Raw genomic sequence first — 26,314 nt, 5'->3', positions numbered from 1 at the left:
CATCTCCTGTCAAATACATACGTAAAGTGACAGTTTCTGGGGAGTGGTTGCTTTCCTGACATATACCTCCTCTTCTTTCTTCCAACGTGGAATGCCAACAGAAGGCTTGCAACCAACTGTAGAAAAAAGCCACACGCTAAGAGTGGCAGGGCAGAAAGAAAAAAACTTGGTCCATGATGGCTCTAGGGACGGCTTGAATGTTACATGAGTGAATAAAGCACCATATTTTAAGTCACCAATTGTAGGGTTCTGCTGCCAAAGGAGTTCATAGCTAGCTGGTAAAACAGGTATAGATTTAAGTCTGCAATAGGAGAACAAGATATAAGCCACACATTCCTTTTTGTTCTCAATCAAATGAAATCTACTATGAATGTCCACTTACATGGTTGGTGGGAAATTCATCCTCAGTCATTTTTGTGATTCCTGTTCTGTCCTCTCAAGAATGCCAGACTTATGAGGTACTTAAAAACACAAAAACAGGGAAAATGCTGGATCTTAGTCCACAGTATCTATATTCACTGAACATTTATTTATCTATTTTCCAGGCACTGTACAAAGAAAGAGAATACACAATGAAAACACCTATAGTTACAGATGTGTTGCTGGGCACTCAGCTCCAGGCAGACTTGAGGACAACCACCATGCCCAAGATTTGCCCATGAAATTTTGGCCCCTGGTCTCCTGAACAAGGTACAGAGTCCCAGGTTCAGGTATTTTTGAGTCTCCCATCATGGAACTATCTGGTTGCCTCCACTAGGGGAAATGTGTAAAAACCTTGTCCCTATATTAAGTCTTAGGACTCTAAACCTTCTTAGGCTCCCAAAAGCTTCTGCTTTGTCCAGTTTAAACATTTCCTGCAACTCCTCCCTCTATAGAACAGACCCAACTTAATTTTCAAGATAATAGCAAACACATTTGTGCTCTCCCTGTTATACAGATAAGGAAACTGAGGCATGGAAGCCAAAGCTAAAATCATTCAGCTAATATGTAGCAGAGGATTTGGGTGCAGATGGCCTGGTTTCCTTCCCTGCCCCTAACTACGTATTATGCTACTCTCTGCCTATAACACAAAGGCTTCTCACTTCTGCTCACCCCTGGGTATGGGTAAACATGTTCCAATTGTTAGATATACAATGCCCATCTTCTTTTCCTGGGTATGATGAGGGAAGGGGTATTAACTCTCACTATTTTTCTTAATAACTCCCTCTGTTATATAGCCAATGAAAAAGAATATGTTGCTTTAAAAAATGCATTAGCTTAAGCTCCTTGTGTCTTAGTTTTCTCATAGTAAGTTGGGAACAGTCATTCAACTAGGACTTCGCCTCTATGTTTTACCTCATCAAGATTCAGTGATAGGATTAAGAAGGTATTGTCTAAGAAGGTGTTTGAAATCTTCAAGAAAAAAATGTGATATTATAACTAGAAAATTGATACAACAGCAGGTACCATAACTAGTAAAATGAATTTTAGCTTTGGTATCCCTAGATGCTCCCTATTCCATTCCTAGTAAAATATATTTCAATCTAGAAGAAAATATGGACCCTGCCAACTGTTATTAATGCTCGTTGCCTTTTAATTGAAGTGCACTCTTGGAAAATGTCATATGTATCTGGGGAAATATAATGCATTCAGCATAAGAATAAATCTTTTTTTGAGTGAGTTACAACCAGGGATTTTTTTTTTCTTTTTTTTTTACTTTTCAGTCATTCCATAATCTCTCTGCTTTATCAACTCCTTTTTCTTTGCTAAGCGGTGATGGTAATGCATACATTTGCCTCTTCCAGTAAATCATCCTTTTATAATTTGGCTTTCTTTCAATCTCAGATTCCCATCAGAAGGGTTTTACCTCAAGGCATATTGCAACCAATTTCCCTTGTAATTAATGCCATATCTGCTTCAGAGTCCATTTCAACTCCCAAATGAAAATTGATGAGGCAGCCAACCACAAATAAAGATCACATACCACTGATTAAACTATCAGTCTAGTTTCCAGTCTATCACCTTATAGTGCTGCATCATAACCAGAGGGGGAGTTTTCTGGTCTTTTGCAATGTATATTGCTCATAGTAAGTGTCCATAAATTGCCATTAGCAGACGAGGAGAGGGATTGTATATGACCCCTTTCAAATTCTACCAGAAAGACTAATGATGAAAGAGGTTTGTAATACAGGGACTGAGACTCCACAGCACATGGAGAAAAAAAAAAAAAAAAAAGAACCAAAAACCCATCTAGACTTGATAAAACAAGCCACAAACTGTGACAAAAATCTCTGGGAAAAGAAAAACTCATGTAGGTGTTTTTTTCTCATCCAGGTGGAAGGTAGATGGTTGAGCTGCATTATTGCCTAGGGAACATGGAATCCAAATCCTCTACCCATCAACCTTCAACTCCAGACTTCAGAGTAGGAGTAGGATTGGAGGCTGGTGTTTGAGGTGCGTAGTATCCAAATGGTCAGAGCAAGAATGTATTCTCTTGTTCATTACATTCATTCATTCAATAATTCACTCAATGTTTTCCAGGCATTATGGGAACACGTAATGAAAAAGATACCAGGTCAGTTCTGGTGGAGCTGATACTCTAAGGGTGGGTGCAGGGGTGGAGGTGTGTGTGTGCACATAAATACCCAGATCATTCAATCTATGAGATTAAATGCTAAGAGGGAAGTGAGCATGAGGTACCAATCAAGAATGCAGGTGTGTGTATGTGAGATGGCTCTTCCTGGAAGGGGCCACTAGAGCTCTCAACAGATGGCCATAGTTAGCCAGGTGAGGAATAGGGACAGGGCAGGGCATTCAAGGTCGTGGAAACAATTTGAGTCATGTATGAGATGGACAGACAGTGGTGGCTTGTTTGGGAGCTTTGAAAAATTAACTGTAGCAGGAACAAAGGTGTGAGGAGAGTTTTGTGGAGAAAAAGAAGACTAGAGGAAGGCTGGCAGGTGTTCTCTGAAAAATCTCACTGACCAGCAGTGGGAGCAGGGTAGGTATAGGAGCAGTTATGAAACCATATATGTGTATGTGAATATACATATGTAAATGTATCCATAAATTCATTACTTATTCAATCAGTAGTGTGTGCTTGTTGCTTGAGTATCATTTTGAAATATTTTTAAGAAAGTCATTTAAAAAATTCAGGACAACTGTAGATATGAACCCTATCCCCAAGAGACCATCTTTAACACTCTCAGGCAGATACTTTATGTCCCAATTTGAATGACCTGACTTTGGCTTATCCCACTAATATCCGTAGCTGCCCCCAAAGTAATGGCAAGTGTCTTCTGAGATAAGAAATTCCAGAGCTTTTTTCCTATTACAGAACAACCTGCATCAGTGGGGACCTAAATCACATTGACTTACTGAATTAAAAAGGTTGACTTGTCTACTTTTCAAAGGCTCAGCTACCCTGTGCAATTTTCTAGCTGCCTGTGACCACTGAGTATCACAGTGTATGGAAAGTTGTTATGATAGTCCAAGGGATGGGACCATGTGGCCTGCTTGTCAGGTATGTCCTGGAGAATTAGTGGATATCAGTAAGGAATCAGTAAGGACCCTGGTTCAAAAAATAAATTGAAAACAAAAATACACATTGAAAAATGGCTTACTTAGTACAATTTGGCTATGCTGGTACTTTTTAAAAAGCTGTTTTGTTTCTACAATTTATTTTTAGCAACAAATATCTTGTCTCAAAAATGATAAGCTAATTTTATAGCTATTATAATTCTTAAAACTAAGAATTGACGACGGTGATGCTGATGATGACGATGGTGACAGGGGTTACTTGTACAGTCACTCGCCCAAGATAAATCCCAAGAGAAGAACACAAACAGAATTAAACGGAGAGATTTGTCTTTGCCAAGGTTCCTCTCAACTAGAAATTTCTAAAGGTGTTTTGTGTGGCGTGCTGCACCATGTGCGGTTTTTAGCTTTTTAAACTTCAGGACATCAAAGTATTGGAAGAGATTCAAAGAAAGATAATAAAATTCTTCTGAGGCTGCCTTACAGAATTGGGCTAACTGCCCAAGAGAACAGTGCTGTTGAAATCGCCTTGGCTGGGGAAGCAACCACCCTGGGCCCCTGAGACGCCTCCATCTCATTCAAGGGACATGGGCTCAGACTGCTATTCACTGCCTGGCTGGCCTTGCGGCAGCTGGCACACGTTAGAAGAAGAACAAGGACACCACGTGCTCAGAGCACAGAGCCATGGTGTGGGTCTCCTCAAAGAGAGTTTAACAGTAGGTTTGCTGTGAAGCCCTCACACAATGATAAGAGTGGGGGATGTCTCAGGATCTAGATCTGGATCTAAGAATAGATCAGTGAGTGCCATGACTGCTTCAGAACAATGAGCTCCTTCCCAGACACATTGGATTCCAGACCACCTGCCATTAGTTTTATATTGTAAAGAAATTTCCTTAGTTCCATTCTTGAAAGCAAGTCTCCCTGCAGGAGGCAGGTAAAGACCCTGGCACTAGGTTCAGTCTCTCCCACAGATGGTATGAAAATGAAGAGGAAGCAGATGTGAAGGGAACCTGCATTCACTGCATTTCAATGACATGCCAGGGACTGAGCTAAAGGTCCTGTACGTGTTCTTTTATTCAGTCCTCAGAGGTGTCCTATGACCTGCATGTTAGTAACCCCTTCCTGGTTCATACTGCTAAGGCAATATGCCTAAGGCATGCCACACCATCTAAAAACTTTAGGATAGGAACACGTAGAGATAGAGGCCGAGGATGTCAAGTCTCTTAGGCACTTGAGTTTAGAATTCTTTCTTAACTCCTGCCCATGACCTCCTATGCGGAGAAATGCCATAGCGGAGGTAGCTGGAGAGCTGTCCCATGGATTATGCAGCCACGGTTACATCCATATTCAGCATTTCTCAACCCACCAAAACAATGGCAAACTAGGGAGGAAAAGAAGGGAAGAGATAAAGATACAAAAGCTGAATAATGAAATGGATGAGTCAGTTAGTCAAGCAGAAGAAAAGAGCATAGTTGTAGGCTGGCAAAGGTTATAATTATCAAGCTCCGTGAGTGCCAATCCCAAGTACTGGGAAAGCAGAGGGCAGGGTTAAGGTGGGAGTGACATGGACAAGGGAAAGGGACATGAGGCCAAGTAATTAGGGATGAATCACAAGAAGCAGAACCTGTGACAGCAGAGAGCAGAGATTAGGAGGAGCAAGACTGCAACAAAATGAGAAAAGAATGAATTGTATATGAATGTTGACTTTAGGGGCAAAGCAGACATAAATCCCAATGGCTCCTGAGGTTGGCATCACTGCATTATAGCAAAGTACCTATGTCCCGGATGCTTAGAACGATGAGGCTGAGCCATTAAGCGCACTTTTTTTCTTTTTAACTAGTCTCTATGTCCAGCGGGGAGCCCAGTGTGAGGTCCAAACTCATGACCCTGAGATCAAGACCTGAGCTGACACCAAGAGTTAGATGCTTAAGGGACTGAGCCACCCAGGTGCTCCTATCGAGAACATTTTAAAATATGAAGACTGCAGAGACATATAATACATTTTAGAAGGATTTTAATGTAGTTGAGGTTTTATCAGTGGGTGCATAAACAACTTAACTATTTGCAAGGATCGGCAACTCCTAACCATCTAGGTAAACTAGAGCACAAAGAGATCACTTGCTGTATTTCTGAAGGTACAGAAACGGAAAGGAAGTGGATTCCTGTTGTTAGCTCATAGGGTCCCTGGGGGGTGGGGTGGGGACAGTGGAGGTGGTGTGGAATTCCAAGACTTGGGAGGCATCTGAGTGTGCCAGGATGTTTTAGCAATCACATTCTGGCAGGGTATGCCAGGCTTGCATCAGGAGAAGGATTGGCAGCAGAGTAAGGCAAGTTCGGTACTTATCTCAGATGCAAATTTGAGGGGACACCGAAACTTCAATAATGAAGATAAGTGATATTTTGACAGAATGTTTTTACAAATCAAAATTAGTGCAAAAAATCTGTGATGAACAAAATATCAAACTTTTAAGTAAAGACAGAATCAGCAGTGATTGAAAATATCCAGGAGGGGGATGCCTGGGTGGCTCAGTGGTTGAGCTTCTGCCTTCGGCTCAGGGTATGACCCTGGCGTCCTGGGATCGAGTCCTGTATCGGGCTCCCCTCAAGGAAGCCTGCTTCTCCCTCTGCCTGTGTCTCTGCCTCTCTCTCTGTATGTTTTTATGAATAAATAAATAAAATATTTAAAAAAGGAAAGAAAATATCCAGGAGACGCTAGATGAACAGGAAAGATAGATGTTTAGGGGGAAGGACAAGTGGCTGATGGCAGTGTGCTGAAAGAGTGAGACAGGGGAGTCAAGGACAAAGCTCAGGTTTATGACTCATGTGGCATGTCAGTCACCAACTTAGGGGATTCAGAGAAGGAGTACATTTGGGGGAGCTTGATGATGAGTTCTGCTGTGAGTTTGTCACATATAAGGTGTACAGGGGCTATCAAATGAAGGAAATCCTGCCAAAGACTGGAAATATGAGCTGGTACTTGGCAGAGGAGTCTGTGCTGGCTACAAAGAGAGAGGCTTTCTCACATGTGGATGCTACTGGAAGCCGATACGTAGGTGAGCCCGCCCAGGGAGCAGGTGTATAGACAGAAGAGACAGATGAATGCACTGAACGTAACAATAAAAAGCAACAGTAACATTTACGGAGGTTTACTATGTGCTTGCCACTCTGCTGAGTTGTTTACAAGCAGTATCTAATCAAATCCTCACAACGACTCTGCAAGATCTATGCTATTATTATTTTCATTTTACTGATGAAGAAATAGATGTTTAGAGAGGTTAAGTAAGCCGGGATTTGCTAGATCCTGGCTCAGCAAGTAAATGGCAAAGCAAAGATTGAAACTCAGGAAGGAAAGAGGAGGGCAACTTGAAGAGAAGAGCAAGGAGCAGGGTTTGGATTCTGGCTTTGGGGTTTATGGGCTGTGTGATCTCAGCTAGTGCTCATCCTCCTGCAGTCTGTGTTTCTTTATCTGTAAAATGGGAATAACATAAGCTACTTTGTAGGGTTGACTGGAAATGGGATGAGACGTGTTCAGTGTCTGATGCGTAGTAGGTGCACAGCATAAGCTAGTCAACTATTGTAATCATTAGGAACACACCAGGGCCTTGGCAAATATTTAAGGGACCTTAGTGAGGAGGAGACAGGGGAGAAATTAATAGAGAGGGAAAAGCAGAGCCAGCAGAGATGCGATGGACCGAGGGGAGGAAGCACACACCAGCATTTGGTTGGTTTGCCAGCCTCTGATGTCCTTAGCAGAAGCAATAAGTTTAGTAAAGTGATGGTGGTTAGGGGCAGGCATTAAAGGATGCTGAGGAGAAAGAGCTAATGAATGTGAACAGTGCTTCCTGAAAGCGTGGCTCTGAGGGGAAGGAAAAGGTGAGATGTTGCTTAAGGGAGACACAGAGGTCAGAAGAGGACTCTCCCACCCCATATATATCCCATAATGGGGGAGAAATTGGAGAAGTTGTGGAAAACAAAAGTAAATATCAAGCATAAAAATAGTGATGACTTTCTACTTAAACTTGCACAGTAGTTGAACACATTAAAAAAATGCTTTTATATCTGATGTGACATGGAGGCTTCAGAACAATCCTATGGAGTAGATTAAGTGGGCAAAATCCCCAATTTACAGTTATTGAAATGAAGATTAGAGATAAATTAAAAGGTTAGAGATAAAGGAAAAGATTGTGAATGAGGAAAGATTAAGAGACTTCCTCCTCACCCCAGCTAGTGTGCAGAATGGAGGTAATGGGCTCATTCTCTAACATAGCCACAAGAGGGACCATGTTGCAGGAGAGGGCTACTAGTGGAAAAGGTGCACTCCATGCAAGTGAAAATGCGTGGGAGGGAGGAAGTGAATGAGACAGAAGAGACCTTTAGCTACCCTCCTCACAAAGTCTAAACCATGAGAGAGAGGTCTGAAAAGGATTGTAAAGTTTAATTTTGCATTCAGAATTGTCTTAAGGCATTGAGGAAAGATTGGAATTGTTTGTAGTGTTTTTTTTTCTGGAGCCCTGGGCACATGAGGCATGGTTTTCTTTTACAGAAAAGAAGAAAGAGCAAAGGGAAAGAAGAGGAAGTGAATGGAAAGATAAGGGTTCTAGGAAAGGTTGAGGTTTCAGACAAAGACAGAATTTAGAGAAAGTAGTTAATAGTGAATAGAGATGGGCTGAAGTCAGATTCTGGGAGCGGAAAATCTACACTGAATTGAAAGGAAGAAAGACATGAAGAAAGGCTGGGGGAAATGGGGTATTGGACTGAGTGCTTTAACAGTGACCCGATTAAAAGCGGTATGAAAAAGAGGAAAGGTTTATTTCTCTCACCCAAAAGTCTGGGTCAAAGGCAGTCCAGGAGGCGAGGGGTGCTCTATGAGGTTGAAAAGGGGGCCCAGGTTCCTTCTATCTTGTTCCTCCCACAGGTATTGTCCTTATCTGTGTGACCAAAGTTGGCCCTCTACATCCACATTTCAACCCAGTAGATGAGGGAAAGAAGAAATGGAGTTCTGAGTTTTCTTGGAAGAACAGAAATTCTGAATTGTGCACATCACTCTGTTCACATTCCATTTGCCAGAACATTTTCAGATGGCCCTACTTCACTGCACGCGAGGTTGGGCAGCTTGGTCTCTAGGTGGGCCGTCCTGTGCCCAGCCAATACTCAGGGAAGAGTATTTTTTAATTTATTTTTTATAAATTTATTTTTTATTGGTGTTCAATTTGCCAACATATAGAATAACACCCAGTGCTCATCCCATCAAGTGCCCCCCTCAGTGCCCGTCACCCAGTCACCCCCACCCCCTGCCCACCTCCCCTTCCACCCTCCCTAGTTTGTTTCCCAGAGTTAGGAGTCTCTCACGTTCTGTCTCTCAGGGAAGGGTATTAAAGAAGGAAGGGAGGACTGTAAACTGAGAACAATTAGTTTCTGCACTCACAGTTAGATATCATAGTTAGAAAATCAGAAGATCCCAAATAAGTAAGCTTGAGTAAATTATGTGGAATGTGAGCACTAATCTGAGTTCAGATTGCAGAAGTGAGGTGTGTTGGTTTTTGAGTGGAATAGGAGAATAGTAAAGCAAAGTGCGGAGGGGTCCTGTGTGTACTGGTTGTGACAGAGATCGTACTACAGCAGGACACACTCCAAGGCCCATGACTCTGGCCCATAAATATGCCTCTAGTTCAGGAGTCAGCAAATAGGGACAGTTAGTAAATATTTTAGCCTTTGTGAGCCACTCAATCTCTGCCAAATCTACTCAACTCTGCTGTTGGAGCATGAAAGCCACCTGAGCAGTGTAAGCAAATAGGAGTGGTTGTTTCCCAATAAAATATTATTCATAAAAACAGGCTGTGGGCCAGATTTGACCTGTGGCCATTGTTTGCTGACCTCTGCTCTAGTCAATTGCTCTGAAAGTACAGTCCTCTGATCCTAGACTCGAACCCTCTCAAGCATAACAGTTCCATCTACTATTCACTAATCCATTTATTTAACTGGGAGTGTTGTATGCTTTGGCTCTGGGATATGAAGGAAAGGACATTGTGCCCGAACATATAGGAAAGTTATTGTTTAAGGAGATATACAGGGAAATAATTTTAAAACACCATGGTAATCTTTTCCTTCCTTCCTTCCTTCCTTCCTTCCTTCCTTCCTTCCTTCCTTCCTTCCTTCCTTCCTTTCTTTCTTTCTTTCTTCCTTTCTTCTCTTTCCTTTCCTTTCCTTTCCTTTCCTTTCCTTTCCTTTCCTTTCCTTTCCTTTCCTTTCCTTTTCTTTCTTTTCTTTTCTCTCTTTCTTCCTGCCTTCCTGCCTTCCTGTCTTCCTTCCTGCCTTCCTTTATGCCTTTCTGCCTTTCCTCTTCTTCTTCTTCCTCATCTTCTTTGTCATTGTCTTCTTCATTGTCGTCGTCTTCTTCATTGTCGTCATCGTCTTCTTCTTCTTTCAACTGAAGTATAATTAACATACAGTCTTCATTAGTTTCAGGTATACAATATCATGATTCAACAATTCCATACATATCTCACTGCTCATCAAGATGAGTGATCCCCTTTATTTCACCCCTCCCCCCCACCCATTTCTCCTCTGGTAACCACCAATTTGTTCACTGTTTTTTTTTGTTGTTGTTTGTTTGTCTCTTTTTTCCTTTGTTCATTTGTTTTGTTTCTTAAATTCCACATACAACTTGAAATCATATGCCAGTAATTTCTATAACAGGTGCACAGGTGAGATTCAGTAGGAATGCAATGGAAGAAGTACTGAAGTTTGCCTGGAGGTCAGGGAAGGCTTCTCAAGGGCAAGGCTCAAGCTGGGGCCTGAGGAAGAAGGGAAGAATCCCTGGCTCACCACAGAGGGAAGGGAATTCAGTGTGTGTGTGTGTGTGTGTGTGTGTGTGTGTGTGTGTGGTGTGGGGGTGGACAGTGTGTGTACAAAAACAGCAAATGAGAGAGTTTGGCATATTTGCAGCACCCCAAACATTTAAGGAACAGAGAGATGAATGTTAGATTATAAAAGGCCACTTATATGTTGTTCCAAGTAATTTTGTTTTATCTTGTCGGCAATGGGGAGCCACCAAGAAATAAAATGAACGGACAGTGACACCAGCAGATCTGGGTGTTAGAGAGCTCCCTTTTGGGGGAGCATGTGCCTTGGATGAGAGGGGAATAAGACATGAGCACAGAAACCAGTAACTATGAGTGATGATCGTATCATTTGGGTGAGGGGTGTGGAGGGCCTGAGATTAAATACCAGTAGTGGGAAAGGAAAGAAAGAATGGGCTCCAGAGATTTTAAGAAGTCAAGGTGAAATGAATTGTTGACTTATTGGAAGCAAAATGTGTAGGGAGAAGGAAGAATTTGTTATGACCCCCAGGATTCTGTCTTGGGTAACCAAGTCCATGGTAGCACTTATCAAGATAGTAGGGATTACAGAAGGACTAGCTTTGGAGAATTTGATATGCTTCTGATATGCACTTGACATGGCTGGGAAAATCCAGGTGGACTCCACTGTGCAGACGGGTTTTTTTGTCTGCTTCTCCAAGAGAGAGTCTGGACCAGAACTACAGACCTAATTAATTAAGATGCTTCAGGTGTAGGGGGTAATTACTCACACTCCGTTACATTCTGGAAAGCACAGTTACAAGACTAAAATGGACAAATATAGAAGTGAGGGGAAATTAAAAACTGGGTGTGAGCTATAAAAGCAAATCAGAATCTGCCTACACTAACAGTCACCTTCAAATTTTGCACTGAAATTCCCTGTGACCGATATAAAGAATAAGGCCATTGCTTGAGTCATGGTATCTACAGGACAAACAATCAACTATTTAGAGGAGGCCAGTTGGTCTTGGTACTGAAATTTAAATTTCCCGTGTGATGTGGTGAGCGATTTCTCCAACAACATCTCCATAAAAATATAAAATGACTTCACTGGGTTCTTTCTACTCTGGTTCTCAAAGGGTCATTACAAAGTTGTGCAACGAAGTTGTCATTCTCAAATAACCTGTCATCTTCATTGAGTCCCTAGATCAATGACTCTCTGAGTGTTGTGCCAGAGAAAGATCTGAACCAGGTAGGACCTATATGACATGCTGATTGTTAGAGTGGACAACATCAAGTAACCAATGGCCTTACAGACCTGTCTTAAAAAAAGCACACATTTCTTTCCTTATTTTAGTGAATATTATTTCATCATTCTTTTACATATATTGAAGACATTTCTCTGAAAGAGGTCAGCGTTTTAGTGCAGGCATTTTCAAGGTCACTGGATTTGAGCCCAGAAAAGGCTTTCTTATTCAGAATGCTACAAATAGATCAATACAATATTGTCACTATAAACCCTTATCTGGAACATGGGAATGACTTGTCCTGGACCATTTTCATCCAGGACTGTTTTCTGTCTCTAAAAAAAGTGAATGGAGGGGTGCCTGGGTGGCTCAGTTGGTTAAGTGTCTGCCTTCAGCTTAGGTCATGATGTCATGGGTCCTGGGATTGAGCCCTGAGTCGGGGACTTCCTGCTCAGTGGGAGTCTGCTTTTCCCTCTGTCTACCCCCACCCCAGCTCATGCACTCCCTCTCTCTCTCTCTCTTAGATAGATAGATAGATAGATAGATAGATAGATAGATAGATATCCTTTTCCCTCTGTCTACCCCCACCAGCTCATGCACTCTCTCTCTCTTAGATAGATGATAGATAGATAGATAGATAGATAGATAGATAAAATTTTTAAAAAGTGAGCTGAGTAAAGGTAGAATCTGAAGTAGAGGAGGAACAGGTTACCTAAATGAAAAGATGTTTTCTTCTCAAAAAGTTTCTTCAATTTTCTTCTCTTGAGCATCTCTCGAGGATATGTTTCCTCATCTTGACTACCTGGGTTTTATTCTTTGCCTTTAAGAATCAGATCCCTATGTACACTGTGAGAAGAATATCCTTAGTGTGCTGTGTTGATCTGCATTTATTTATAATTACCCTTCAAATTTTTATGACTGGGCAATGCTGGGAATTGAGTTGGAGAACAAGGAATTGAGTTGAAGGGATATGTGCAGAGAATGATGCTAAGGGTGGGGCACGTAAATATAACAAAGAGATTTATTCTACTCACACCTAGCTTAGCTTCCCAGTATCTTTCCTCGTAAAATTTTTACTTCAATTTATTAAAAACATTCTAAACTTACATCTTGGATTAAAGCCTTTGATCAAAAAATGAATATGTAGTATTAGGAGTTGTTATTGAGCACTGAAATAAGCACCACACAGGCCAAGTGATAGGATCTTGACAGATTCCAGAAGCATCCCTTATTACCCATGTGTCCCTTTCCATCACCAGCTCCTCCATCCCATAATAGTCATGACCTTCAATGTTATGGTAGTCACTATGCATCCCTAAATACTAACTTTTTAAACTCTCTATACATGGAATCTTATCACACATATATTTTTGTCTGGTTTATTTCAATCAATGTTATGTTTTTATAATTCACCCACGGTGGTGTGTGCTATAATTCATTTTCATTGCTATGTAATATTCTACTGTCTGAATGAACCCCAATCACTTATTCTATTTTATTACTGATGGAATTGAGTTGTTCCTCATTTGGAGCTTCCTCTCTACTCCAATTTTTTTCAATCACCTCTACTCCTCTCCTCTTGTTATATATTTCTAAAGTATAACAGAGGAGACAATGAGACTTTACCCACTGATAGCCAGTGAAAACTTTTTCTGGAAAATTATCTCCAACAAACTCATTTGACCAAACATACCCTTTGATTGAGTGAGACATACAAAGGTGCCAACTAAATGGTAAAACACTAAAAATATTGAGTATTAGTTGTTCTGTTATCACAATTATTATACTTCCAGAACCAATGTCATTAGTTAGCTAACATTAATATGCACACAATGTCAGGCATGGGGTGCTCATCCTCCCAAAACTCATCAGAGTAGGAGCTATTATCACCATTTTACAGATGGCGGGATTGAGGCACAGAGGAGCAGCCCCTTACATGCCATCACACAGTTGTTAAATGAGAGGTCTGGAAGGTAACCCAGATGATCAGACTCCATGACTGTGCTCCCACCTGTTGCACTGCATATTAACTAGAGGCAAACATGGTGAGAAAAGGTAGAACTTATATTTAAGGTCAGGTTTTTTTTCCAAGATCATATGATATGTGGTTCTGATAAAAAAAAAAAAATCGTGCCAGTGTAGTCACAACCTGCATGAAGGCAGAAGAAGGATTTGTAGGTAGGTTCCCCTGCTGCTTGTTAGGGCTCTTCGTTTTGTTCTCCCACTGCAGAGGGTCCTGCAGGGCTGGAGGGTCTCGGGCAATGACCTCACTGAGCACTCACACAAGAGCTGACCCCAAGTCTACAGCCACAATTCCCCAGCACCGATGGAGAAGGTCCCCTTCGGCTGGGTCACAGCCCACAGTTAGATGGTCAGGGTCACAAGGCCATAAGCAAAGACAGCCTAAGCAGAGGCATTTCATTCCATACAAAATCTTCGGTGTCTTACACAGGAGTCAGGAAATGTCTGGTGAATGATCTAGAAGGAAAAAAAAATATGAAACTGGTTTGACTGGCTTTATGAAATAGAATCCTTCTGCTGTGAGTGAGAATAATTAGGATGTCATTCTGAACAAAGCTCTGATTCCCATGTTTTCCTCTTCTCTGGAAATATTTCATTCTTCAGAACCTGCTGTGGGCACACTCATAAACAGAGCTGCATATGGCATTCCTGCCAAAGCGTCTGCTTGTGGCGGCACAGATACAGTTGGGAGTGTGTGACATAGTCTTCCTGCAACCGAAATAAAGCAAGGGCAGACAATTAAAACCCTGATTTATTTATATGTCTCCTCTCATTCCTTCAATTGAGTATCTTGTTCAGAAGAATTCTATTAATATGATTTATCACAATAAACAGCATGATTCCTGCTTTAATTGATTTATCTTTTTCTCCATATAACATTTTCCCTGTAACTCTATTCTGCATCAATGTCTATTGTTTTTTTCTTTATTCCCCTATATCTTTGCTGACTTTGATAATTCCTACAGAGACTAGATTTTTTTAATATGGTCTGCATCTTAAATCATTCATTTTCTCATTTTTAAAGTGCTGATTATAATCATCCCTTAAATTTACTGAAATTAGCATGAGTTTTAAACCATTAGTCAAAAAAGAAGAGGCGTTTTTAAAGAAAGCTCCCTGCTGTTCTTTGTGGATGAAACAGTTGACATTTTGTTAAGAGATTTTTATCTGACTTTAATTTTTCTAGCTTTAATGTATTCTTCAGTTATAAATGGAATGCTTTGTCCTAAATGGAAGTGTATCTATATAAGCATAGTTATATCCAGTCTTTAAAATGGATCATTTCATTTCACACATGCTATAGAATCTTGAATTTCACCTTTACTCATCTCAATTTCTTTACTAAAAATGACTCTGTTGCTCCAAATTCCTATATCAATGGGTTGGATATATCAAATTGTGGTAGTAATTGTTCATAAGTGTATATTTTATAACATGTACTAATGGGGTAATAAAATATATTGCAATAACAATATGCTCTGCATGATAGAATTTCATCATGAGACTCCATTAACACATTCGGCTGGTATCAGCTTTTGAAAATGCCTTCCATTGTGGTGGAAGGGAAATACTTTATATAAGTGAACAGAGAAAATGGGATTCAAATAGGAGTTTCTAGGAAGGCTGGGTAGAATGAAAAAAGATACAGAAACATGAATGGGCGCTGACCAAGCGTTTTTGACATTGCTTGAAACTGGATTGGTCCCTGGCTCTCTGTCTGATTGAGCCCCATGGCTCTCTGTTCTCTTGGTACACCCCAGCCTTCTACCCTATACAGGCCAGGGTCTGCCCTCAGACCTGAATGACACTGCTCTGCTGAGGTCACCCAGGGGTTCCAGATCTTAGCCTTCATCTTCCTCAGACAGGCATTAGCCCTTCCTTTCTATAATTTCCCTCCCCCCCCCAGACTTGTGCAGGGCTGGCTCTCCTACCTCCTTGAAAGGTCCCTTGGAAGCATACTGGTTTCTAGGCCTCCATGCTGCACACCCTGCATGTTCACTTCCCCAGGGATCTCCCCTCCTCTCACCTCTTCCCCACTTCCAGGGCTGAATTTTTACCCCATGCCAATGACTATGAAATGCATTGAACTTAAGTCAACTTGTCCAAAACCAGATGATATTTCACTGATTTCCCTCAAATCAGCTCTTCTGGGGGCCACTTGCCCTGTGCTTCTTCCTCAGGGCTCCCTGTGATCCTGAATTGTTTCCTTGATTCCTTTCTCATCTTCTCTGATTCATCCTGCTCAGGACTGGAAATCAGTTCTTAGGCCAGGCTCCTACTAAAAACAACTGCAGTGATTCCTTACTGTTTGCCAATGAAAGTTTATTAAAGTTTCTCCATGACCAAGCTGTAATTTCTTCCTAGAGTTATTTCCCACTACAATGTGTATATGCTCCCTGCACTGCTGCCAAACTTAATTGCTTGTAAACATTATGGTTAATAAATATTATTTCTACTAGCTCTCAGGTACTATAAATATGTGAACGTACAAATGGCTAAACAGCATAAGAAGGATGACTTAATATAGCTCTCTCACCGTGAGATACTTAATCATAAAATTATAATTTTGAAATAATTTGTATAGTTGAAAAATTCTTTACTTGTTTCAATTATGTAGATTATCTTAAGAATTATGCTAAAATCTAAAGTAATTTTCTCTGTGTGTATTCTTCTCCTGTTTTGTAGGAAAGAACCTGATAGCTTGAATCTTAGCAGTTGACTTTTTCTTCCCGATGAAAGGTCGTTTAGCTTACATAGATTATACATATACTTTTTCGATCTTAGTTATTTCATGTGTTCCTTGACTAACATTTCTGTCATCCTGGTCACAATCCATTTGACACACCTCTCAGCAAAAAGCTAGCCCTTCAGTTAGGAAATAGAGCCACATTTTACACCTGTTCCCAGCCCTTAAAAGACCATCTGACCCCTTAGCAGCCGCCCCTCCTTCTATCCACAATCCTTTCCTTTCCAATCTTGTACTTCAAACTGATCCCTGGGCTTATGGGAGTTGCCTTTTAGTATTTCCTTATTTACATAAATACACAATGCAACACATACTGGAATAGCTAACTGAATTTAAATAGGTATTATATTTACAGTGGTGGGAGGTTTTGTTTTGTTTTTGTTTTTTTTTTTTTCCTTATATAAGCCTGGGCTTCTGAAATGTCATTGACTTTCTATGATTCTTTGTCAAGTCATCTTGATCATCCTTCTGGGGTCATTATATTATCTTTAAAGTAGAAAGTGTCTTTCTCTGGAACCCTCTGTTTATAAACAACTGCTCATTTCCCCTCAGGGAACCACACCCCATGGGCCACGAGGATGCTGGGAACTTGCACAATGCAGCTGTTTGGCTTAGTTACAATTGGGTAATTGCCTTTGACCCTGTTCCTAAGCTGTGATTTCCAATAGCTACAGGGATTTCCTCTACTTCTGACCTGACTGAACCCATTGTGTAACTGGCACAGTATGATGGCCCTAATGTGGAGAAAAATGAGCAACAATTCTCTGGAGGCAGACAAGCGATTGATTTCGAACACAGGGATTGATTACATTTCAGGCAACAGGACTGTAATTTAAGGGGTAAAGCAGAGTCAATGAGGCCAATATAATGGTTTCCTCTACAAGCACTGATGCAATTAGCAACTCATTTTAGTTGAAAAGGTGCAGGAACTCTTGGCCCAGTTCCTATGGCCATCACAAAATAGGAAATGGGAGGGAAAACCCAGTCAGTATTCATTTTGGTGGAGTTGTAATGCATATTTAGTGATACTACATCTAGGAAACAAAAATCATTTTAGGAGATTCAAGTTTTGTTATAATAGGCCATTGGTTTGACCTGGCTTTGAATGAAGATAATTGACATTTCATTTATACAAGTTATTGAAGATCATGCAGTCCGTTGCCCCTAAGTTTTCACCAAATTTGTCAAACAGCAATTCAGTTTATTAGGCCTAAAGCATTCAGCTACTGAGGTCCCTTCTCACGTGCTATTACACTTTAGTAAACATTAAGTAACACCCAGATTACTTAATGAATTCTGACTCACTGGGTGTATTACAGGACCTGAGAATTTTTATTTTCCTTAAGCATCTTCAGTGAATCTGATATATGAGTTGCGTTTTGATAAATACTGCTCTACATCTAGAGATTACATATGAAGTAGGCATCAATTATTAAATGTCTTAGGCTTATCTGAAATCATTTTTTCTTTGGCAGCATGTTGGAATATTGGAAATCAGCTAAGTTTCAAGAGAGGGTCATGGCAAGAAGAAAGTATGCAGCCTGGGTCAGTTGTCTGAGAAAACAGGTTCAGACTGGGTGTCTTGGCAGGGAGCCATGACTGGGTGATCAGAAGCCAGCATAAGGGTGTTGGGTGCATGTGGCAGGCAGCAGGGCAAAGATTGAAGTTGGATTGGCATCTGGGGGGAGTCATCTGGGATTCACTCTTGGGGTCATGTAAGAGTAAGTGTTTCTTTCCATTTTGCACCCTAGGCACCTCACTCACCTCACCCTGGTCTTGGCTTTGGCATATAGCTTCTGAAACGGCTGCCAATGACCCTCCCTTCTGGTATTCTTATGCTTGTGTAATCTACTCTTGTGTGTGCACTGAATCTGGTGATTTCTTTCTAATGAGTAGAATAGAGCAAAGGTGATGGGATGCCACTTCTAAGAGTAGGTCACCAAAGACTGTGACTTCAACCTTCTACCCTGTCTCTTGCTGTCTTTTGTTTTTTGACTGATGAAACGAGTTGCCATTTGTGACTTATTGAGGCTTATTGACATTTCTGCCTTATTGAGGGACCTTTGTGGCAGGGAACTGAGTGGGGCTTCCAGACAACAGCTGGTGAATCCTTCCTGGTTGAATCTTCACATAAGACCATCAGTTAACACTTTGACTGCAATCTGCAGGAGACCCTGAACCCAGAAGCTCTAGCTCAGCCCTGCCCAGATTCCTGACAATAGAAAGTGTGAGATAATAACTATTGTTGTTTTAAGTCACTATGTTTTAGAGTAAATTTTTATGCAGCAATAAATAACTAATATAGTGCATGAAAATCATGGTGGTGGTGGAGTGTTGCTTGCTGAACCTGAAGAACAACATAAACAAGGAAAAGTGAGAAGGTACTGAGCCCACATTGAACCCAGTTTCGTGTGTTGTAGACAGTTTGGGGCCAAAGATGGTTCTTTAGGGGTTGCTTCTTCCTTAACTCTTTCAACCCTTCACTTTCCTAAAAAAAATGCTGGAGAATTGCCTTATAAGTATTGACTGCTATACTTTGAAGTTCCTTCTATTAAATGTCCAAGATTGTTGCCATCACCACCTCCTTGTCTGTCATAAACTCTTTCACTAAAATTTGCCATGCTTCCTAGTAAGAAGGTGACTATGCTTAATAGTGATAATATCTTTAGCCAGCAGCCACAGCCACTAGAATACAAAAATTAAAATGTCTGACATTGCAAGGATGTGGAACAACTGGAACTCTGTATCCATTGCTAGTGGGAATGCAAAATGGGGTGGTCACTTAGGAAAACCTTATGATACCCTCTTATAGTGTTAAACCTAAATCTACCATATGACCCAGTAATTACACTTAGATATCTATCCAAGGGCAATAAAAACTTTTGTGCACACAAAGGCTTACGTTAAAATATTTATAGCAGTTTTACTTGTAATACTCCAAAGCTAGAAACAATGCAAATGTTGATCAACTAGTGAATGGATAAGCAAGGCTGGTATTACGGATTGTCCTCTGTTCCACTTTGTCTGTCTTTTCTCAGGGTCCTCTCAGGGGAGCACCTTTCTTCTAGCACCATAATCAGTCATATTCCTCATGAGCTTTGGGTGGGGGGCTCAAGAGGGAAGGCATTACCTTTGCAACAGGAGAGCCAACAAGTGGGACCTTCTATGCTTAGATTTGTCCTTTCTTTGGGCCTCTGACATTCGCTTGTCAATTAGCTTTTAGAAGCCTCTGTTGGAGATAAGGTGTTTCTGAGAATTTTGATGTAGGGATGCAGCTCAGAATTATAAGTGGTCTCCTTAATATTCTGCATCACTAGCTAGGGCTTACACAGCAAATATCCATGCCCATAAGAAAAAAAAAGTCTAAGACAAAAGTGCATGCATTGCATAATGTTTAGAGTTGTTGAATCACTACATTGTACACCTGAAAGTAATGTAACATTGTGTGTCAGCTATATATCAATTTTTAAAAGTTCATGCAGGAAGTTGATAGGAATAAAGGGGTCATGATGGAAGCAATGGGGAAACTAGTATAGGCTGAGTGAAATCTACTACAAACTTTAGTCCCTCCAGAGGGCTGCTCTATAGCTTACTGTAGTTCCATTTATTTTTTTTTCCTTCTTTTAAGCCTACCTAATGATTCTTAACTTATAACTGAAAAGCTACATAGGGTACGTGAATCAGGGCCAGGATTTGCAGATGTCAAAAAACTTTATTCTTTGTGAATGGTTGCAAGAGAAGATAAACATCATCATCAATGAGATTTTTTTTTTCTTCTTATAATGGTATAGCATCTTCCTTCCAGTTCTATGTAGCACATCCCTTGTCAAGCAAGTCTCTAATTCCATCTCAAGCAACTCCTTTTATGGGCATGACAAAATCATTGGCTGATTTAAATGAAGGAAGGGGACTGAACATATAGAATAAAGATGAAGAAAAGACATTATAAAAATTTTGACTTTATGTGAACACGGGTGACTAACTTTCCACGTGCAAAAAAAAATCATTGGTGATGAAAATAACTGTTAAATATATAACTAATATGACACTATACCATTATATGTTGTTTTGATTCATTATCTCATTTTTTTTTGCTTATTTGTCTAAAATTGTGTGTGTGGTTAAAACCAATGAGGCCATGGCAAGGTTAGACTTGAGGCTAGTGCCTTAAGGGTTATTTCTTGTTCTGCTGAGAGTGTATCTTCAGTTGCCAGGAGATGATGTGTGCATGAATTCTCTTGCCTGAGTTAAGGTCAACTATAGCTGGGTAAAATGAACCCAGCTGCGGCAAGTTGATAAGTCCAAGTTTCAAGATGACACAGAGGGATTGAGTCAGGCAAGAACCAGAAGATTTGGGGCCAAGTTAAATGCTATTGCTTGATGGGCAAGAAGAGAGGAAAGAGGACATGGAAATGCACAGGCCAGTTGCTGCTGAGATAATATGAATCTGGAAACCCTGTGTGCTCAGTGTTGAACTCGGTATTGGTTTGTGTATTTTCAAAACCTGGCCCCTCTGATGACTTTTCCTCTCTCACTGTTCTTGGGACTTCTCTAAAAGGTTCTAAATAAAAGGAAGCATTTACTTTGAAAGCTTCAAAAGTCATTTCACTCTACAGGTTATACATGGAGTGAAAGGCTTGTTTACAGTTAGTTTCATTGCTCTTAAACCTCTCAATTTATTCCTGCTGGTAAAATTTATGTTAGTGGAAGAGAGATTATTTCTAGGCATAGGTGTGTGTTAGAAGGTTTTTTTTTTTCATTCTCTTTCAACGGATATGTACTAAGCACCCACTAGATTTTGGGGTACATGGGCAAAGCACCTGTTTCAGAGCTTTGCAAAGCCTCAATTCCTGAGGGATCCAAGCTCTGCACTTTGAGCCCTGGGTCGAACCACAGACATAGGGTAGTGCTGACAGCCGTGTTCTTGTCATGGCTGAAGGCTTCCAGGGGATGGATCTTGGAGGAGCTACCTTAGCTGAGGCTCTCTTGGTTGAATCTCTAAGTACAGTGGCACAAGCCAAAGCTTCTTGTTGAGTAATGTAGCCTAAGGGAATAGAAATGGGAGGAAGTTCAAAGTCAACAGGCTTACAAAACAAATAAGCAAACAATCTGTAGATATTTATGGACTCATAAAACTTCTACTTTGAATTGTGTTACTACACCCAGATTATATGATCTTTGAGGATAGGACATACGCTTTTCTTTTTTTGCATTTATCATTCAGTAATTAATGAATACCTAGTCATTGATTAACATGACAAATCACTTGGACAGGGACTTGGGCCTTGAGTAATCTGAGCATGCATTGCATATTTTCATTTTCAAAATTTTCTTCAAACCAGAAACAGAGATATTCGATCTTTGTCAGTGTTTTGAAAGTATAGTCTGCAGACCATCCACTACAGAATCATCAGGCTGAAAACACATTTAATAATGTTTTTTAAAAAATTCACATTTCTGGGGGCATCAGGTGGCTCAGTGGTTGAGTGTCTGCCTTTGGCTCAGGTTGTGATCCTGGGGTCCTGGGATCGAGTCCTGCATCAGGTTCCCTGGAGGGAGATTGCTTCTCCCTCTGCCTATGTCTCTGTCCCTTTTTTTGTGTCTCTCATGAATAAATAAATAAAATCTTAAAAATAAATAAATAAAAATTCACATTTCTGGCTCTACTCCATAGACTTTCCTAATCAGAAACTCAGAGTTAGGGCTGGAAATATGCATGTTGATAACACACACAAGTAGATTTTATGTGCACTAAATACTGAATATCCCTGCTCTGGTTTCACTGGTCTCTATGCAGTTTTACTCTACAAACAAAGCTAATAGATGATGCTTCTGCAGGAATACAGGTAATCATGGGGAACAGGCTGCGTCCTGGCTCTGCCATTTACTAGTTATATGACCCTGATCAAGTGATTTCTTATCCACACCTCAATTTTCTCTTCTGTAAAATGTGAGTTAAAGAGGCACCTACCGTATAGAGGTGTCTGAGTTTCAAACAAGACAATATATGCAAAGTGCTTAGAACTGCGCGGGGGCACAAAGGAAGGCCTAATAACAGATAACTATTGTTATTGTTATTGTTACTCAGCCATTTGCAAAAACCATGTCTTCCTTTTGTGCAAATGCAGGAACAGCAATATAAGCTAGATGTGCTAATGTTAAGTGAGCTGCTTATAAAAAGAAAGCTTTGCCAGAGTCAGAAGAGTGTAATAGAGGCCAGCTGGAGACTGAAAACATTTCCTAGAAAAAAAGGGACTTAACAACAATCACCGAAGGTTGTTGCTTAAAGTCTGTGAAGGTCTTTTGCAACCATTATTTCATTTGTGCTTCGTAAAATCCTACGAGGTAGCTAGAAGAGAGATGTCAGAGAATGGGGGTGAAAATGTATGCTTTTTGCCGGCAATGGCCCTGACATTCGCTATCCTTATAACTTGATGAAGTTCTATAATCTGTCTGAGCTCTAGCTTCCTACAGCTATAAACTGAGGAGAAAATGAGATGTGTGTAGAGCTCCTAGCACAATGTCTGCAACGTGGTAAATGCTTAATAAGTGTAACTGTTATTGTTGTGAGTAACCCAAGCCTCTGATTTTGCACATCCAGCAAGGGGCTGAGCTGTGGTTTGGGCCTAGACCATCTGCCAAAACCCATTGCCATTTCTACTAGATCAAGTTCCTATAAATCTCAGGCAGTTGTTGACATTTTATAGCAATCCATACTCTGATTTCTTGAAACCCTCTTAATTTACCCATAAAACCTTGCTTTCTATTGTCAGGGATAATCATTTTTAAACATGACCTGCCAACCATGTTATAAAATAGCACGCTGGCAGGGGCCATTCTACTTGAATTATTTATCTGGAAACTTGACTTCCGGCTGCAGCACACAAGTCCCTCCCTAAGGTGCCTGGTTTAGGTCAGGTCGTTAAAACTCACCAAGCAGCTGCTGGTGCTGAAGGCTGTGAATATAGCGGTTCTGCAGAGCCTCCCACTGGGGCCTGGAATTATAAATCCTCATGATGCTGTAAAAGTAGCGCTGCTGCCCTTGGGTTAGGTCCTGTCAGAGCAGAGCAGGTGATTTTGATGAGTTGATAGAGTTCTATAGGACTAAGAGTGTGATGTGTTCAAAGCTGACTTCTTTGGAAATAAGATAGATATGTGTTTATATATACATACACTTATATATAAACAGTTTTATATATACATTTAACAATTGGAAAATAATAATTGGATAGTGTCTTCCCCTAGTTTACTTAAACAACCTCCATTGGCCTGTGTGATAGTGAAAATAGGTAAATAAAAGATTCTAGGTAAGTAAGTCAAAGTACTGGGCTGAGAGAGATCTAAGGATTTCCAACATTTTATAACTTTATTCCTTTATTTTATAACTTTATTATGATCCTTGTTGAAGAAAGTAGGCTATGAGAATCTACATAAGGCCTGACGTAGACCAGGGGGACAAGAGAACTTTCCACCAAGAGTTGTCAGTAAGCAGGGGAGATAGCTAGATGAGTAGATGAGTAGTGTAATAAAGGTTCAACATTATTAGTTAAAAGGTGCTATGAAAACAGAGAAGGAAAACAAACTCTCGTGTAGCAGTCAAGGAAGGCTTTCTAAATGAGTGACCAGAGCATCTGAGTCTTAGAGTGAGGGAGAGTTCCCCAAGGAACTAGAATACTTGTTCTCAAAGGGCATCAGCATCACCTGGGAACTTGTTAGAAAGGCAAATTCTCAGGCACCATCATAGATCTACAGAATCCTAAAGTCTAGGGAGTGGGGCTCAGCACTCTGGGTTTTAACAAACTCTGTAGGTGATTCTGATACAAGGACACTAAAATTTGAGAACCACTATGCTAGGAGAAAAAGAAAGAGAAAGTGGTACAGATTTTTCCCATGCAGCACAAAATAACTGGATATATTAGGAACCAGACTTTTTTTTTTTTTCCACCTCAAACAGAATAGGAAAAGTCTGTAGAGGTAGGCAGGCAGGGGAAGATTATGGAAACCTTTTTTTTTTTTAATATTTTATTTATTTATTTAGGATAGTCACAGAGAGAGAGAGAGAGGCAGAGACACAGGCAGAGGGAGAAGCAGGCTCCATGCACCGGGAGCCTGACGTGGGATTCGATCCCGGGTCTCCAGGATCGCGCCCTGGGCCAAAGGCAGGCGCCAAACCGCTGCGCCACCCAGGGATCCCAGATTATGGAAACCTTATACGCAATGTTCAGACTCAAATTTTAAGAGTTTAAAGATTACCTTATATACGAGAAGCCATTGAAGGTCTTTATTTAAGTCAGAGGTGTTCAACGGGAGTGATTTTGACTATTAGGGACATTTAGCAATGTGTGAAGACATTTTTGGTTGTCATAAATGGTGACAATTGGTAGGTAGAAGTCAAGAGTGCTGCTGAACATCCTATAGTGCACGAGACAGCCTCCCTCACAACAAAGACTTATCCAACCCTAAATTTCATACTTAAAGTTGACCAGATTTCTGGTTTAGAAAGATCACTCTGGCTTTACTGTGGAGAATGAGTTTATGGGAAGACAGACCATGGATAGGGGGAGCATTTAGAATGCTGTCATCTAGTGCAAGAGAGGAACAAAGACTTGGACTGCAGTTACTGTTACATACCTAATCTATTATTAGTGCTTACTGAGATAATGACATCAACATTCTAGAAAAGCTAAGGCAAAATAAGTTCACCTTAGGCCAAAAAATTCAAAACAATGATAGAAGTTTCAAAAGTAGTTGATAACCATTGTAATGAAAACTAAATTTAATTATATATAAAAGTAAAGTGGCTTTACTTTATCTGTTAGATATTTTGTGTGGAGTTGAAACCTGTGAGTCAGATTTTTTTTGATGTCTAAAGACCTTAAGCTTGATATCTAAAATATATCCAGAGTGAAAGTAGCAAAGCCAAGTACTTCACAATTTGAGGCATCACTTGAATTTTACAGTTTCTAAATTAGATGTTTTAAAAGAATATCTTCCAAAAGATAATTGATTCCTAATTACGCCTTTTCAAATGATGGAGAACAATATAATATGAAAATAGCAAGCCAGTTTCAAGAGCAAACCTCCAAAGGGCAATGGGAGTTTCCAATGTATAAGATAAAATCTTTAAAGTTATGGTTTTATTTTACACGGGAAAAAAAAATGTCTGTATCTTTTCCTTAGTAGAGACCTAAACTTCCTAAACAATAGTCCTAATATTTTCACCCTGTTGTTTATCCTTCCTTGAACAGATGGAAGAGAACTGAAGAGAATTGAACTTTTTGCAAAAAGTATTTATGAGAACGGCTTTATTTTATTATTTTATTATTTTTTGTTTTTGTTTTTGTTTTTGTTTTTTGAGAATGGCTTTAAATAACTTTGACTGAAAGGAGCTGCCAGCTACCTTCTCTAGCTGGGAGTCACAGTATGGTCAATAGTGAGCTGCCCATCACTGGGAGTGCTTCAGCAATGAAGATGTGACTATCTACAGAGCTCCTGAAATGGGATGGGTGTAGGATCAGACCATCCAACTGCTCGTTCGTTCACCACGCACGCCATCAATGTGCACTGAGGGCCTGTGTTGGGCCCAATGTGACCTAAAGATGGGAGAAAAAGCCCTCAGGCCTCGAAGAAGAGACAGACAAGTTCCCTCCATGAGCAAATGATACACTATACCTTCATTAAGGAAGTGTTGCAGACAGAGGAAGGGACCCGAATGCAAGGAATCCTTGGAACATTCGAAAGCTTTTGTTGTCTTCTCTGTTTTTCTCCCATTCTTTATCTTGTACCTCCAAGGAACAACAAATCATAGCATGAAATTTCATTGAGTTCAACCTGTTTTGGGAATGGACCTAAATAAATAAGCAAGCAAGCAAGCAAATAAATGTTATTTATGTCAAAGGATAAAAAGTTTTCTCACATGTTTCTAAGTAATTGGATCTCACCAGACTGCTTAGTTTTGTGCTTTGCCCTATTCTCACTCCCTGTTT

General features: G+C 40.4%; 1 protein-coding gene and 1 long non-coding RNA gene across 2 annotated transcripts in view; one reads left to right on the top strand and one right to left on the bottom strand.

Moving 5' to 3' along the window:
* Positions 1-560: 560 nt before the first annotated feature.
* Positions 561-26,305, top strand: LOC140608113 (uncharacterized). Its single transcript, XR_012010090.1, has 3 exons — positions 561-690; positions 2,314-2,433; positions 25,577-26,305. It is a non-coding gene; the product is annotated as an uncharacterized lncRNA (long non-coding RNA).
* FAM216B (family with sequence similarity 216 member B) overlaps positions 21,004-26,314 on the bottom strand; it is a 63,849-nt gene continuing 58,538 nt past the window's right edge. The window contains 4 exon segments of the mRNA XM_072782944.1: positions 21,004-21,231; positions 21,233-21,372; positions 23,262-23,382; positions 26,001-26,113. Of these exon segments, the coding sequence (XP_072639045.1) occupies positions 21,172-21,231; positions 21,233-21,372; positions 23,262-23,382; positions 26,001-26,099 (420 nt within the window). The 5' untranslated portion in view covers positions 26,100-26,113 and the 3' untranslated portion in view covers positions 21,004-21,171.

Source organism: Canis lupus, chromosome 17 (genome assembly GCF_048164855.1).
Source record: "Canis lupus baileyi chromosome 17, mCanLup2.hap1, whole genome shotgun sequence".
Taxonomy (NCBI): Eukaryota; Metazoa; Chordata; class Mammalia; order Carnivora; family Canidae; genus Canis; species Canis lupus.
Note: the sequence above shows the minus strand (reverse complement) of the source record. Positions and strands in the feature narration are given on the sequence as shown.